The 16,247-nt window shown below is 40.4% G+C and overlaps 1 protein-coding gene across 1 annotated transcript in view; it reads left to right on the top strand.

Annotated features, from left to right (window-relative positions):
• DSCAM (DS cell adhesion molecule) overlaps positions 1-16,247 on the top strand; it is a 337,767-nt gene that overhangs the window by 45,991 nt on the left and 275,529 nt on the right. Inside the window, exons 2-3 of the mRNA XM_082221311.1 lie at positions 11,791-12,108; positions 14,866-15,012. Coding sequence (XP_082077437.1) covers positions 11,791-12,108; positions 14,866-15,012 — 465 coding nt within the window. The remainder of the gene's footprint in view (positions 1-11,790; positions 12,109-14,865; positions 15,013-16,247) is intronic.

Genomic DNA, 16,247 nt, shown 5'->3' with positions numbered 1-16,247 from the left:
TAACGAGCATGAAAATTAATTTAGTAGGAGAAGATGTACACAAAAATACATGTATTAATGAAATAACGTATAAAATGCATTATGTTAGGTGAAAACTCCCATGTGTACATAGGAGAAATTTGCACTAAAGTGCTGATGAATTTTCATGCAGAACTTTTTGTTTTTTAATCGCAAACTGATGCAGAAATGTAGAGAACTGAACTTAAAGCTGGAAAAAATAGAAAACCAGAGAAACAGCAACTTACAGATTCATAAGGTCCATGGAGTGCCTTCGGTCTAGGACAAGGGTAGCTAATGTGGTGCCCTTCAGAAATTCTTAAAACTAAAACTCCCTTCATCCCTGACTATTGGCCATGTTGGCAGGGGCTGATGGGAGTTGTAGTCCAAGAGCTTCTCAAGGGCTCCACATCAGGTAACCCTCTGGTTTAGGAGGTTTCCTATGCGTGCTGCTGTGAAGGTTGTAATCTCACAGTGAAACTGTACCTGTCATGCATTCAGGCAGCATTAGGTTGATGTGACACCCGGCCTCTGAATCCCATTGGAATAATGCTATGCTGTTTGTCCCCATCTCATATTATGTAAATCTGTTGCAAGGTCACATGTTAATGTTTGACAGTTGGGCAAGTATTGGTTGTGTTCTTGTTTAGGTGAAAGGAAACTTTTTAAATGGATGTATTAGTTGTGACATGGCTACTTCTTTGTGTTATCAGACTTAAATGTTCTAGGTTATCTATTTACTTAGCTTGTACCTGCGAAAGATACAATCAGCATTTTAGCAAATGACAAAATAGAAAGAGGATATTAGATACCGTCATTCTACCTCATAGCCCTGTTCTGGCACATAATGTCATTAAATTGTGATAATGATTACACATAATGATTGCTTCTTACTTTGATTTCATTCAAAAGATCTCTTTTATCTCATCATTATTTATATGTTAAATCAGGCTTCATAACCTACATGACTGCTGATTATATGACACAGGTATTTAATTAGCACCTGCTGGAAGTAGAAGATTAAATTATTTTGCCAAATAGACTGCTCTTTATTTATATTTAACTGCTACTTGCAGTCTAATCCTATTCATTTTTACTCAGAAATGAGACTCATTGTTTTCAATGGCGCTTGCTCCCTAGTGTGTTTAGAGTTGGGAATTCAAGCTGACAGTCTTGAGCACACTTGTTATGGAGTAAACCCAATTGTACACAATGGGTCTGACATCAGGATAAACATGTATAGCAATCCACTGTCAAGGCATCCTTTGGTCCAGGAAAGGACTAAAGGTTGATGCAAATGGTGGAATCCAATTGGGACTCTTGTGCTCCCCCAAAAGGCATTTGATCCAGTGGACAGCTCTGCTAATGGAAGAAGAGAAGGGCATTTTTTGTTGACCCCTTTCCGCAATCCATAGTGCTCCCCCAAAATCTCCTCCAAAGAGTTCAGCTTTCCACCCCTGAGCCAGGATGAATATGGAGGGGAGTCACACTTACAGGGAGAAGGGGAAATATGTATACACCCATTAAGGGGCAACATGAGCAGAAATGGGCTGTGCCTTTAACCCTATGCCTGCTGGCATGTTTCTCATGCTGGCTTTCCTGTATCTCACAAAGGCTCCCCTTGAAATTTAAGAACTCTGGAAGCACAGGGTTCGTCATTTGTATGCTTAGTATGAAAAGTATTCTCAGGCACTTGACTGCCTTAATTTTAGATGTTGCTTTATTGTCTAAACTGACCAAAGATATATTATGTGTTCCTTTAATTATGGCACAGGTTAGGTCGTTGTCCTGTATTTTGGGAGCTGTGATTCGTGTTTTGCTTTATATTTAGGGCACTACTGTGCTTCAGCTGACCTAGCCTCCTGTGATGGGCAAACTGTCAAATGTAATGAAATCAATGTGGAATCCTTATTCCTAGTGGGAAAAATCAAGTACAGTTGAGAATTAACATTAGTAAATATCCTGGGGGGACATTTCAGTCTACGGCAGATTAAGGGGTGGGGGATACATCATAATTTTAAGTCCAGTGTATAATGTAGTACTATAGATCATCACCATATTGCCCAGCTTTAAAAAGATGGTCCTACAACATAAGGGAATGAGTGATTATATTCCTCCAAGTTGTTAATGGTAGCATATCTGATTCACACCCACCCACCCTGCTTTATCCTCACAACAACCCTGTGAGGTAGCTTAGGCTAAGAGACTGTGGCTGGCCAAAGGTCACTCAGTGAGCTTTGTAGCTCAGCAGGGATTTTAACTTTGGTCTCCTGGTCCATCATTCTAGCCACTACACCACACTGGTTCTCCCTTCCCTGTCTGGGGATAAAAAGTATGCATTATCTGGCCCTTACCATGCTGCTTTCCATCTTCAGATGGGAACTAAATTTCTACTCTCATCAGTTGTTTCTTCCAGAGCCCTCATGCTCCTCCCTTCATAGTGGGAGCAAACCAAATAGGAAGTTATCTGTTAATTATAGTTTCCCATTCCTCTGAACCAGGAAATGAAAGTTAACAGTTTTAGAACCAGGATATTAAACCATGGTTTGAAGGCGGCTTGTTCCAGGATTCCCTGTTGACCCTTTTCCTGCTTAGGACAAAATGGGAAGTTAATGAAAGATTCCCTGATCTCCCATTGCAAATGACCAACAGGCTCATTAATATCTCTGCTTGTTAAATAACTTCAAAAGTCTCAAATGAACAGTATTTGTATAAGCCAATCCTATTTTGGAAATGAAACTGGAAATGAAACCAGAGGTTATTACCCTTTATTTGCATGCAATGCCTTAGGACATCCTATATGTTTAGTTTTTGCCTCTCCCCCTGTTTTAAACACAAAACCATTTCCTTTATGTTGTTTGCCAATATTTTCCATCTCCCTAAGCAAATATTCTAACAGCATATGTTTTATGACTTATTTCTTAAACAACTCCCCCACTCAATCACAAAACACTCAAGTGCTGATCCACCCTGCTTTTCCCTTCCCTTTTCCTTTCATTGTAATAATGCTACAACATTAGAGAAGGCGTGCAGATCAGAAATAAATGGTATCTTTCTAGCTGATTAGAGACTTGCATCTAGGATTCTTGCCATTCATTATCTGCAAGTGCGTGCTCCCCATGTGACTGAAAAGACAAGGCAAAAATGCTTATTATGCTTTCAGCAATTCCACTCATTCTGCTTCCTTTTATGGTTTGACCTAGGGACATTTGACTTTAAAAAATAAAAATGGAGGAAGCTTCCTTTGATTTAATAGTAAGTTCTGTCCTGCAAAACTGAATGGGAATGTAAAATCTTCCATTTTGCAAAGAGTCCCCCCCCCTTTTTTTGCTGGCCTTTTCTGTAGTTGAAAACAATTACATGCTTAATTATGCTTATTAGAGGATTTGATTATGAGATTGCTTTAGAGGAATGTGTTGGTGGAATGAAAAGTTGAATGTCTTGTTGAATTATGAATAGTAATTTGAGAAAGGTGCAATTTTGTTTTTGTTCATTTTCGACATGCTATAATTTTATATTGTTTAGCCCTAAAATACTAATAACTTGGCATCCATTAAATGTGCATGACATGGATAGTAATTCTATAGTTTTAAAAGAATGTATCAGTGGGAGCTCTTTTTCACTTGCAACAGGATTTACGCACATCTTTACCCAATATGTGGTAATGTGACATCAGATCCACATCCTGCCTGATTCCACCCCCCACCCCCCGCTATTTCGCAGAATAAACCTTGAAGGTGGTGGTGGTGGTGGTGGGGAGGCTTTTGCATGTCTTTGCATGCTGAATTGTACTTTTATCTTATTATACACTGAGTCTTTGTGATGGGTATTTACAGCACAGTTTCTGCAGAGCTGAATAACTAGATTTTGTATGTGTAATAAATATACATGAAAACAGGTATGGTACATTAACTTGACATAATGCCAGTTCTCTGCCAGAGCTTTAAAACAGTAACTTCAAATTTCTGTACTGAAGTTGACATAAAACAAGTTTAATATCTTTCCTACAGTTGCCGTGCATGGGAAAATGTGGTAACTGAGGATAGGAGTGGGCCAACATCACCAGATAGGCTGTTAGAAATCTTGTCTTGTCTGCAGCTGTTGTTGCTTGTTTATGATTAAAAAAAAACCCCTCTGACATCCCGCTTATTGATATTGTAGGTCTTTGTGCTAGGAATGGCTTTGTTTAGTGCAATGATTGAAAACCAGAAAGTGTGTGTGTGTGTGTATATATGTGTGTGTGTGTGTGTGTGTGTGTGTGTGTGTGTGTGTATGAGAAAATATGCAGCTTGCTGTGGAGGACACAGTTTTGTGTGTATGTGGCCAGTTGCACACCATGTATGATACTTCGGGTGTGCATCGGCTATGTGTGTGCCCTGAATGGCAACAGAAATCTGGGTGATTTGCGATAGTTTTCACATCACTGAGTTCAATTATGGTGTTAACAAGTTGTGTTAAAGCGGGTCAGGGAGTGCCCAGCCTTTAGTTTTTCCATAGGACTAAGCATACAGCCAGCCCCACAGTGAAAAAGAGCCTAGGGAAACACCCAGAGCATGCACGAGGGGAAAGAAGGCACAGAGGAGGAGGTTGTGGGTAGATAGGTGGGGGATGTTTTGTATTGGTGAACAGATCTTACTTTAAATGATTATAGTGAATTCTGCCCTCCCCTGCAGTGTACTCCAGTCACAGTGTTATGGGGGAGGAATAAACAGAGTTGCTTTTCACATGGGTTGTCATTTTACTCTGTTTTTCCTAACAATTAAAAAACACAGTTCACTCTCTCTCCTTTTCTTCACAAAGGGTACTTCCAGGAAGCAGAGCAAGACAGTGAGAAACTTTCCAAATGACTAACACTTAGTGTGGATTTATCACCCCCTTATTTATTTCCATTATTCAGTGAGCCCACCCCACCCCACCCCCTTTTGAAATATGTCCTGCCATGCACTGTCATTCTGTGTGCAAAAGGGATGGGGGTGGCGAGGGCTCCAGAAGAGCAGAAAGAGATGAACCTGGAGATTCCTCATACTTGCCGTTATCCAGTGGCAGAAACAGAAAAAAGAGGGGGCATAGAAGGGGTAAATATATTTCTAGGTAGACAAGTTGGGCTCCTCATGTTAAGATCTCTGAAAAACAACAACAGTATATGCTATTTACAAAGCGCAGCAATTGTGGAAGGGAGGGGGGAGAGCTACTGCTTTGGGGGTGCTTGCTCCCTGTGTGTCCCCCCCCCCCGGTACCACTCATGCTGTTTTCGCCTCCCAGTGATCAAAGCATTTGCTTGAAGTAATGGAATTAAGGTGTAAAAGGATTTTACAGCCCCATTCAATGCACTGGGGTCTAAGTGTTGTTTCAACACACTTTGACTAGTGCTGCAATCTACTGACTAGTGCTGTAGCTCAGGAGCAGAGCATCGCCAGATAGAGCAGGCAACATGTCCCAGCATCAATCCCCAGCATCTCCAGGTAGAGCTTGGAGAAATTCCCGGCCTGAAATCCTGGAGAGCTGATGCCAGTCAGTGTAGATAGTTCCAGGCAAAATGGACCCATGACTCTGATTCAGTATTAGACAGTTTCCTGTGTTCCTAACACCATAATCTCAGAGTTGATATACATTTATTTATTTGCACTTTTGCCAGGCTTGAGAGTTTAGGAACCAGATGAGATACCTTTATTTTTGCCTAAAAGCCCCTTTTGTTGCATTATTGTTCCTCTCCAAATGCAGCCTTGCAATGCTAACCCTTGAACTTCCAGCATGTCCAGATCCCTAATAAATTCTTCTAAGATGAGAAGCTTGAGCAATTCATTTAATGGAAGCGAGTCTATTCTCCAGGGAGATTTGGTCATAACCAAGCCATTGTCCCTTCCATACTTGTTACACAGAGGGCCAAAACTGTTAAAGGGACGGTTGAAATAGAAGCTAGCATGCCCTTCCTTTTTACAGAAGCCGTGACGCAGATGTCCTTGTATAGCAACACTGCTCAAGTAATCATAGCAGATTTGCAATTACTTTCAGCCCTGCCATTTCCCCCCTCTCTCGTTTATGTCTTCTGCCATCTGTTCCATGGTGTTTCCTCTTTAAAATTATGCAACTCTCATTCATAGTTACATGTTAGCTCCCATTTTGAACTGTGTTATGGTTATGCTCAATACTGCAGCAGATAAATGAACTGATTTATTATGACCAGCTCTGACCTCAGATGAGAACATTTCACTCCCATTAAATCCATGGCTCGGTGCTTTTAACGTCCCAATGACTGAGACTGTTTTTGGCAATGAATAATTTGAGTTTTAGTTGGATGTTGCAGGAAAAGATTGGAGAAACACATGTTATAGTTTACCCATGTCTTTCATAAATGTATCCTCCATTATTATAGACAACAACAACAAATTAGTTACAGCTGTTCCTACTGAGAATAATGATTGCAACCATGAGGATGGGCTATGGGTGCTTTGCATGCAGAAGATTCCAGGTTCTGTCCCTGTTCAGGTCAAGCTTGCGATGACTCCTATCTGAATCCCCAGAAACCTGCTGTAAGTCCCTGTATGCAGTATTGAGTTAGATGGATCAGTGGTCTGACTCTGACACAACATGCTCTTATGTACTTAGAGATACTACAGTCCTTTTTATGTAGGGTTGTGCAGAATTGTCATTGAGTTTATTTTTCACAGCAAAAGGTGGCATTTTGCAGGGGGGACAGAACTTTCCCAGGGGAAAATAATAATCACCTTTTGCTGTGAAACTGCAATCCCTTCCCATTTCTTGGCAAACCCCCCAAGAGGGGGCAGAGTGGGGGTGTAATGGGTTGAGGTGGACTTTGCACGGTCCGCTGACCTGTGTGGGGGCCAGGAATGCAACCCCTGCACAAACGGGAGTTGCCTGTAGTTAAAGTTTCGGGTCCTGTTCATGTACTACCTGAAAAAATTCTGTGACAGGGAATGAAATCATGTATGGAGGGGAAAGTCCTATAGAACTTACAGGTTCATAATGTATGGTGTAACATTAACCTTAAGGGGGACAGTGTAGTGGTTCATGACACGTTTGTACATATCTTATGACAAATCAATAAAAATTAAAAGAAGTAAGACTAGGACAGGAGAGATCCAAGTTTGAATATTCACTCAGCCATGAAGCTGTCTGGGGAGTCCTGGGCTAATCACTAGGTCTCAGCATAACCCACACTACACTGTTGGGGGTATAAAATGGGGTGGGGATCATGAGACTAGGGGTGTGGGAGACATTGATTCACTTCCCCCCTAAAATATTTCAAACCAATGTGGACATGAAGAGAACTGAACTTAAGACTGGCGAAATGAGAAGAATGAGTCCTTGTAGGAAATGTAGGTTTTAAATGCAAGCAACAAACCTACTTACCGACTTCTTCTGTTCAATGATAGTTAACAATACAGTGGTACCTCAGGTTAAGTATTTAATTTGTTCCGGAGGTCTGTTCTTAACCTGAAACTGTTCTTAACCTGAAGCACCACTTTAGCTAATGGGGCCTCCTGCTGCTGCTGCACCACCAGAGCATGATTTCTGTTCTTATCCTGAAGCAAAATTCTTAACCTGAAGCACTATTTCTGGGTTAGTGGAGTCTGTAACCTGAAGCATATGTAACCTGAAGCGTATGTAACCTGAGGTACTACTGTAGTGGGTAACAAGAAAGTGCCAGAACCTAGCTTGCCTGGTAGAAGCGGGTTTTCTGCTGCCTTGCATTTTAAATTCTTGCTAGTGTTGTTTATAGGGAATACTGAATCGCCCTGGTTGCCTATATTTGAATTTGGCTGAGCCAAATGTCTCAGAAACTATTAGCCTTTAGTGTTTTATAATGTTCTAATAATGTTTTTCCTTTCTCCTGTGGAAACCTGTGAGTCTCTTTGGCTGCCCTTAATAAGTCTGATAAGCTTTTAAAATCTGCTTTGCCCGCTGTATGCTGCAATCACACTGATGTATTTTGGCCTCCAAAATTGTTCATAGTGATGAATGTCACCTGAAAATGAGTGCTTATTAATGTTCATTATGTGGTTAATTCTCTCTTCCTGACATGCATGCGAATACTATTAACATTAATGAGAGCTACACGGTGGCACCAGGGAGAAATAGGCACATTGATACCAACACCGTGAGGTGCCTACATTTTCTCTAAAAGGAAACAGCACATTTCATTGTCGTAGTTTCTGTCTGAATCCTCAGTCTAATATCTTCTGTTTAGAGATTTCCACATGGAAGTTTGAGGAAACGATGAAGAGTCCATATTGTCAACTGTAGCAGCCTTCTCTTTTTATCAGCTGTGGGGAAACTTGGCATTCCTGATATTGCTGAACCATTGGCCAAGCTTGTTGGGACAGATGGGAATTGGAGTTCAGCAACAACTGGAGCGCTCAGGGTTCCCCACACCTGTTCTTTGTCCCCCACCCCATTATATGTGGGCAGCCTTCTTCCAAAGAAACCTCCATACCAGGCTCTTCCAGTTCCCTCAAGCTTTGAAGTTTGGTGGGGGAAGGAGTGTTCCCTGGCAAAGGGCCTCTTCAGTAACTGCATCTAAGTGGTGGAAATCCTCCGTCTCCTTAATATGGACTCCTGGCACCTTCTTTAATCTTCGATTGACTCCTGGCAAAACAGACCATCCTGTCCACTCATGCTTTTAATGTCTAGATATATATTAGATTCACATCTTTTAAGATTGTAATTCTGTACATTCTCACCTGGGAATAGGTTCCATTGAACTTTGTGGGGCTTACTTCTGAGTAGGCTTGTGTAGAATTGCAATGTTAGTTGCCTTTGAATTGTTTGTATGGACTGGTTGTAGAGTTTCTTAGAAGAAGAAGAAGAAGAGTTTGGATTTGATATCCCGCCTTTCACTCCCTTTAAGGAGTCTCAAAGCGGCTAACATTCTCCTTTCCCTTCCTCCCCCACGACAAACACTCTGTGAGGTGAGTGGGGCTGAGAGACTTCAAAGAAGTGTGACTGGCCCAAGGTCACCCAGCAGCTGCATGTGGAGGAGCGGAGACGCGAACCCGGATCCCCAGATTACGTGACTACCGCTCTTAACCACTACACCACACTGCTGTTCTCTTTGAAATTATGTCATTTAATTTCTACTACATGTTTTTGAAGGAATATTTATTGTTCAATAATGATGATAATCTTAATCATGTACTCTGTCTTTTCTCTCATGAGAGCCTAAGGAGGTTAACAATAAAGTGTACACAGATATACCCACCACACAAATTACACATTGCCAGTGGGACTCATAAACAATATAAGAAATATTGCTGTTATAGATGGAAATAGCAATGTTATAAATAGTAACAATAATGTATCAAAACATATGGTAAAATGAATTACAACAATGACCCATAAAAATAGATTCAATAGAGAAATGTATAGTAGCTGAGAAACCACTGGGTAAACTGAGAATACAAAATTCATCTTTGAGGAATGTTTCTGTATTCTCACTCATTAAAAAGGAGGGTGAGACTGGAGTCCTCTGCACACCTATCTAGGAGAATGATATAGACTTATTTCTGAGTTTACTTGTGCAGAATTGCACTTTGAGTTGCTTAATTCAATCACTCATGTTCTCTACTTCAATTTTATTCATACTTTTTTTAAAAAAAGCTTTTATGCCCTGCTTACACTGAACTTGCCTTTGATTTTTGTCTCTTTATGTCTAAATAAATATTTGAAGGCAGTTTGGATTCATCAAAGGCAAAAATGCTAAGATATTTTTCTTTGCTCTTTAGTTGCTACAGTTCTGGATTAGATTCTATCCTCTGATAAGTGTGTGCCCAGATGATATTTTGCCGCTAATATGTAAGAGATAAAGGCAATTTTAAATTAGAATGTTGATTAATTATGAATAGGTAATGGGGATTCGTTTATATTTATTTATTCAATGAGTCTAAGATGGAAATCAATAGCCTTGAACACTGGATGCAAAGATTGCAGCTTATATTTTGTCTTTTTGCGTGTAGTTGCATTAAAACATATCCAGCTGAACACCCTAGGAGTGGTTTCACAAGTGATACAATGACTTTTTAAAAATCTAATATTTTTAGAAACTGGTTGACGTGTTTATTGTACATGCCACAATGACATTTTTATGATATCTCACAGAAATGCACTTCATTTGCCATGAAAAGGCACTAATGTTAGCTGCCAGTCGCTCCTTTTCCCCCTCCACAGAGAAACGCAACCACACCTATTTATCTCTGAAGAATGTGGTTGCTCGTTAGGGTTGTCACTTTTTCTCTAGCTTTGCTCCAGTGCTTTTTAACAGTGGTCTCTCAGAGAAATGTAAAAGCAGAAGCTTTTCTAATCATTTATCTCCACTTGTTTAATTTCTGTGTGTCAGGCTGCTGTTAAATGCACAAAAACAGGGCCAGAGGGGGAGGGGTGGAATGCCACCAGCGGCTGGTGTAAGTGGCATTATTTTGTTGCCAGCTTCCAATTAACTATTAATTTAATCCCTTGCATTTTGAGGTAACCCACTTACAAAACATATTTCTTTGGTTCTTAGCAAGCAACCCTGCTTAGCCCTTGGTTCATATTTTTGACAAAATTGTTTTATGCCAAGCCAGGAAACGTCCTATTAATATCTGCACTGCTGTTGGTATTCAGCACAGCACATGGCCCCCGCATTAGTTTGTATTCAAATCTTCTGCCTCTTGTGTATTCAAGTCACATCTGTTTTCTTTGACTAACAAAGTGAAGTTTCTATTGCAGCTGATGCAACCCTGCAGGGTTACTTTGAATCAGCATGTGCTGCTTTTTGCAGCCATTAGCTATGAGAACCTGGACTGCCAGTTATCACTTTGTATCAGTGTCTCACATTTTTGCCCAGGGGTACTTTGAGAGTCTTCTTTCTCCAGCTTTTTTTAAAATAAAAATGATGTCAATTACCAATCTCCCTGTTCTTGCAGTTTGGGTCATAATGTCTAATGGTTAGACCTGGGTTGGGGCCAAGAAAGGTGAACATCTTGATGCTGGAAGGGTAGTGGATGTGGCGGCATGGATGTGGCGAAGGAAAAGGGCGAGGAGGGACTAAGTAGAAACATAGATGGACTTTTTGGGAGTGGTTGTCCCTCCTGAGACAGGCATGAGAGAGAAGCTGTTTGCTTTCCCATAAGAGAACCTGAGAGGAAAAGCTACAAGGTTGTTATTACAGTTGTATAGGAAACCTGCTGTCCAGGGTGCTGAACCTTCTCCTTCAAGAACAAGTTCTCTTTTTTCTGAGAGATTAGTTTAATCATCAGAATACTATTACAAAAGCATAAAATGTAAAGAGTACTAAAATGAAGAAGAAGAAAGGTATTGTTTACAAAGATCAGTGTAAAAAGTTTTTGTGAAAGAGGACAATGCTACTGGCATCTTAATGAAAGTATGATGATCACTCTTCCTATTTTATTTAAAATAAAAAATTCTGACAATGTTTGGAAGTAATTTCATTTGCTTTATCCAAAACAGTAACACTATTCCTGCTTGTTGTCATATTTTTGCTCTCTGATCTGAAGTCCATGACTTCTTAGTTAATTAGATTGGTTACAGTTTTCTGCCATGACACCTGAGCAAGGGAATTCCCATCTTCCATGTGAATCCAGTTTCTCTAACAATCTTTGTTTCATTGCAGTTTGCAGACCAAAAGATAATGCCGTATAATATAAAACAATGTCCAGCTACTGCAAAATCCCAATTAACAGTACCGTGTCATCCTTAATGAACAGATAAGAGGAAAACAGACTTTAATACCCCTACCCCTTGCTAACTATGTACATTTCTGTTTCTGTCTTGCAGTTTTCGGTGAAGATCTACATACCAGCTTATATTTTGTCAATGCATCTTTGCAAGAGGTAGTGTTTGCTAGCACCACAGGGACTCTGGTGCCCTGTCCTGCAGCAGGGATCCCTCCTGTGACGCTCAGATGGTACCTAGCAACGGGCGAGGAGATCTACGATGTTCCAGGGATCCGCCACGTCCACCCTAATGGCACTCTCCAAATTTTCCCTTTCCCTCCTTCAAGCTTTAATAACTTAATCCATGATAACACTTACTATTGCACAGCTGAAAATCCTTCAGGGAAAATCAGAAGTCAGGATGTTCACATTAAGGCCGGTGAGTACAGTCAAATATTGCTCTGGTTAGTGTGCTGGATGGTGGTGTAGCATAGAAAAGTGGCTTGGTTCATGTCCAGTGTCTTACTGGCCAGGCAGAAACACGACAGATATAATGTTTACAGGAATCAAATTAGGAGAACATCTACACAAGATGTTGCAACTAGGGTGGCAAGATGCAAAAGAGAACAAGGTCTTGCACCCTTAGTAGTTGTGTGACAAGCTGCACAGCTGAAATGCATTTTGCAACATAATTATTCAAGGTGCAGGAACCCTGTCTTCTTTTGCATCTGACCCATCCCTAGGTGCAACCTTCCAGATACTGTACTATTTCAGAATACTGGTAGGGGATTGCTTTCAGGAAAAACTATCCTAATCAAACTATGTAGATGGAAAATTAATAGGCTAGGCTGGACCCTTGACACAATAGTTAGTGAGTTAGTTAGTTAGTTAGTTAGTTAGTTAGTTAGTTTAAAAAAGCAAATGGCCTGTTGCGTGTTAAAAGACAGAATGTTAAGTCATTTCTTGCTTTATTTCAGATATATCGTCATCAATGAAAACAAATGCAACTGAATCCACTTGATGTTAAATTCTGCATGTTACTAAATTGCTACTATAGAAAATTTGATTTAATATAGAGTATGAAATTAAATATAAAGCAAGTTGGTTTTATGTGTTGTGAAAGAATTCACAAAGTCCCATTGTGCCAGTAATATGCTTACGTTAGAGCCAAGGATGATTTCCCACAAAAATAATAATCACATTTTCATCTTTGTTAACAGCTTTCTCTTTCGCTTCATCTGTTTCCACTCACTAAAACAAATCTTTGGGGACATCTGTGTTACAGACTCATATGCATTTAACTGCCATAGTTTTCCTTTATAAACGCAGGGTGGGCCATTTTTCAAAGGGTTCTTCTCTGTTGTTTCATTTACTAACACTCTCTATTATGGGGAACTTGAACCTCATTGGCATAGCCTGTGACAGGACCTAATCAAATGGTGAGATCTAGTGAGTCTTTCCAGGTCTTACTTAGTCAGGGTCCCATATAGCACCAGAACCCTAATGTTATTCAAGACTGAGTAGAATATCTTAACCCTCCTTGGTTCTTCCAATAAAGTTGTTGATATACTCTTGGTCTCCAGGCATTGTTCTACTATAAATGCCTGATATGTGGGTGGTGCTGTGGTCTAAACCACTGAGCGTCTTGGGCTTGCCGATCAGAAGGTTGGCAGTTTGAATCCACACAACAGTGTGAGCTCCCATTGCTCTGTCCCAGCTTCTGTCAATCTAGCAGCTCAAAAGCATACCTGTGCAATTAGATAAATGGGTACCACTGTGCCAGAAAGATAAAAGGCATTTCCGTGTGCTCTGGCTTCCATCAGGATGTTTTGTTGCACCAGAAGTGGTTTAGTCATGCTGGCCACATGTCCCAGAAAGCTGTCTGTGGACAAATGCTGACTCCCTCAGCCTGAAGCGAGATGAGCGCCACACCCCATAGTCACCTTTGACTAGACTTAACTCTCCAGAGGTCCTTTACCTTTTTACTATAAAAGGATTCAAAAGAACACATGGAAGGCATTTTCTTCCTGGTATCAGAAGCAGTCAAAGCTGCCTATATGGGTTGCTCAGAAGTCTCAGACTTCATACAAGTAGATCTTTTGCTAGCCAATACACTTTGACATCAGTTATCATCCCTCTCCAGCATGAGTCAGGCAGCAGTTCTTTGGGGTCACATCCTCACATCAAAAGAGTCCGTCAAGCAGTCTCTCTATCCTTTTCTGAATCTCAGCAGAGTCTCAATATAGTCCTCAGGGCTTTAATGAAACATCCTCCTTCCTTGTGGGACCTCTTTGGGAGATGAAAAGACTAAGGAGTACGCTCTACACAAATCTGGAGCCCCAAAGATGGTTGAATGGCATCTTGTACGTCTCCTTCCAGCAACTCCTGCAGCCAAGCTGGTGCCAAATGTACTGCTCTGCTTTCCTTTGGACCACATCAGCAAGGCTGGGGGGTGGGTCTTGTTGTCTGGGCAGCCCAGAAGCTCCATACAAACTGCCCAGGCGTGTACCTTGGAGTGGTCACTTTAGTGCTGCTAACACAGCAGAAACAACATGGGAGGCAGCAGTTACGAGTTACCAGTCTCTGCAGCCACTGTGATTCTCCAGTGGTTTGACTTTGGCCCTGGAGGCACATGCCATTGTTTCTCTCGACAGATGGATGCCAAGAATAGCAAATAATATATGGTGTCCTCTGCTTTCCCCTGTTCAGTCACCAAATAGCTTCATCTATGAAACGGTTATCAGACTATCAGAACTGTTGTTCACAAGTTTCACGAGGCTGGAGTAAACGGCCGATATATTAATATACAATGCTACAATGTAGGAAGAACTAACATGTCATTGGATGGTGGGGCCCAACATTTTTCAAGCTTCTGGACAAAACCGCCAGATAGTAAGACATGAGTAAACAATGGAAGAAAAAACAGCACTGTTCCCATTTCCCTAGAATGCATTTTAACTCATCTGTCAAATGTTCTTCATCCTGAGTGAATACAATTTTTCAAGGTCCATTTCAAGAGAACTATAGCAGAATTTGATGCTGTTGTAGGTTTTTGATTTGGGCAAATTTGGCCAGAGGGCTTCTGAAAGCTAAAGGACTCGTAGGCCTCGATATGTTTTGCCTATGTTTCTGCAGGAGAATGCATTCTTCTGCATTCTTTCACTACCTGATGTCTCCTTATTTTGCTGTGTTTTAGTTTTACGGGAACCATATACAGTCCGTGTGGAGGACCAGAAAGCCATGAGAGGCAATGTAGCGGTCTTCAAGTGCATTATCCCCTCCTCTGTGGAGGCATACATCACTGTTGTCTCATGGGAGAAAGACACAGTCTCACTCGTCTCAGGTAGGCCTTGACTTCATGGTCCCATACCACCTTCAGCATATACTTTTTCTGCTATGTTTGATGTTTCCTTTGAGTTGAAGGTAGCTGGCACCAGTATTCTGGAATGCCTTCCCTACTGAAATAGGAAATGTCCCTTAGTATTGGCATACTTCTGGCTCCTGAAAACATGCCTGTTTAGGCAAGTGTTCCCCTAAACTGAATTTCTGTTCTTACTGTATTAATTGTTTTTAGCTGTTTTAATTGCCATGCTTTTTAGCTGTTTTTTAAATCATATATTTTAATGAAGGTTGTTTTAGTGTCCCAATGGAATGGTCATGGTGTTTTTTTTTTAGTTATCTATGATTTTTATAATTGATTTTATAGTTGTAAACTGCTTAGAAACCACTTTAGCATGTAAGTGGTAAACAACTTAATTATAGATGTGCATGTGTGTGACAGCAGATTATATATCATCTTGTCAATGGATGAGGATGAATTTATCAACACGTAGAGGGTGAGATGAAACAGTCCTCTTCCCCTGGGCTTAATTTTAAATAGGTTTGGTATATTGCTATCATAATATTTGCTGGGTTGTGATTGCTGAAGTTTGGTTACTTATACTTGGTTTAGCCCCAATAAAGCCTGCAACTAGTTTCCATACTTGGTATTGCATACTGACTATAATAAGTAATATTTACAGTGTTTCACAAGCATGCTATTCAAATGTCCTTTAATAAATTACATGTTTCAAATAATGTCTGCTATGTAAGATATATGTATTTATTTGCATTATTGGCATATTGTAAAAGGAGTTTCATTGCTTTGTCAGGTGAAAAATGTAGACTGATAGCTGAAAAGTATGCCATTTTCATAATAAAACCTACTTTCATTAGCTTTTTTAAAAATGTGTTGACTTCAGTACAGTATATAAAAAGTCTACATTAAGAACATGTAGTTTCCTACAAATGGTAAAAAAACCCCTAAGTGATTTATGTCCATGCTATTAATAGAGATCTTTGGAATACTTTTAAATCCAAATGCTTGGATTTAGACTTTTCTTGCACTAGTGGGACCATCCTTTAAGCAGAGTTCCATTCAGAGACACTCCCACTGGTAGAAAAAGGAGACCCAAACTTTTGCTGGTTTCCCATTCCCCTTGCAGGAAGTGGTCCTGGGGGCAGAATGGGGAATTGGCAGAAGTTACATTATGTGTAAGTTGTTAACAACACAGTTTTATACACACAAGAGGTGTAGAT

Source organism: Podarcis vaucheri (assembly GCF_965113315.1).
Source record: "Podarcis vaucheri genome assembly, chromosome: 4".
Taxonomy (NCBI): domain Eukaryota; kingdom Metazoa; phylum Chordata; class Lepidosauria; order Squamata; family Lacertidae; genus Podarcis; species Podarcis vaucheri.
This window is presented reverse-complemented; position numbering and strand designations above follow the sequence as displayed.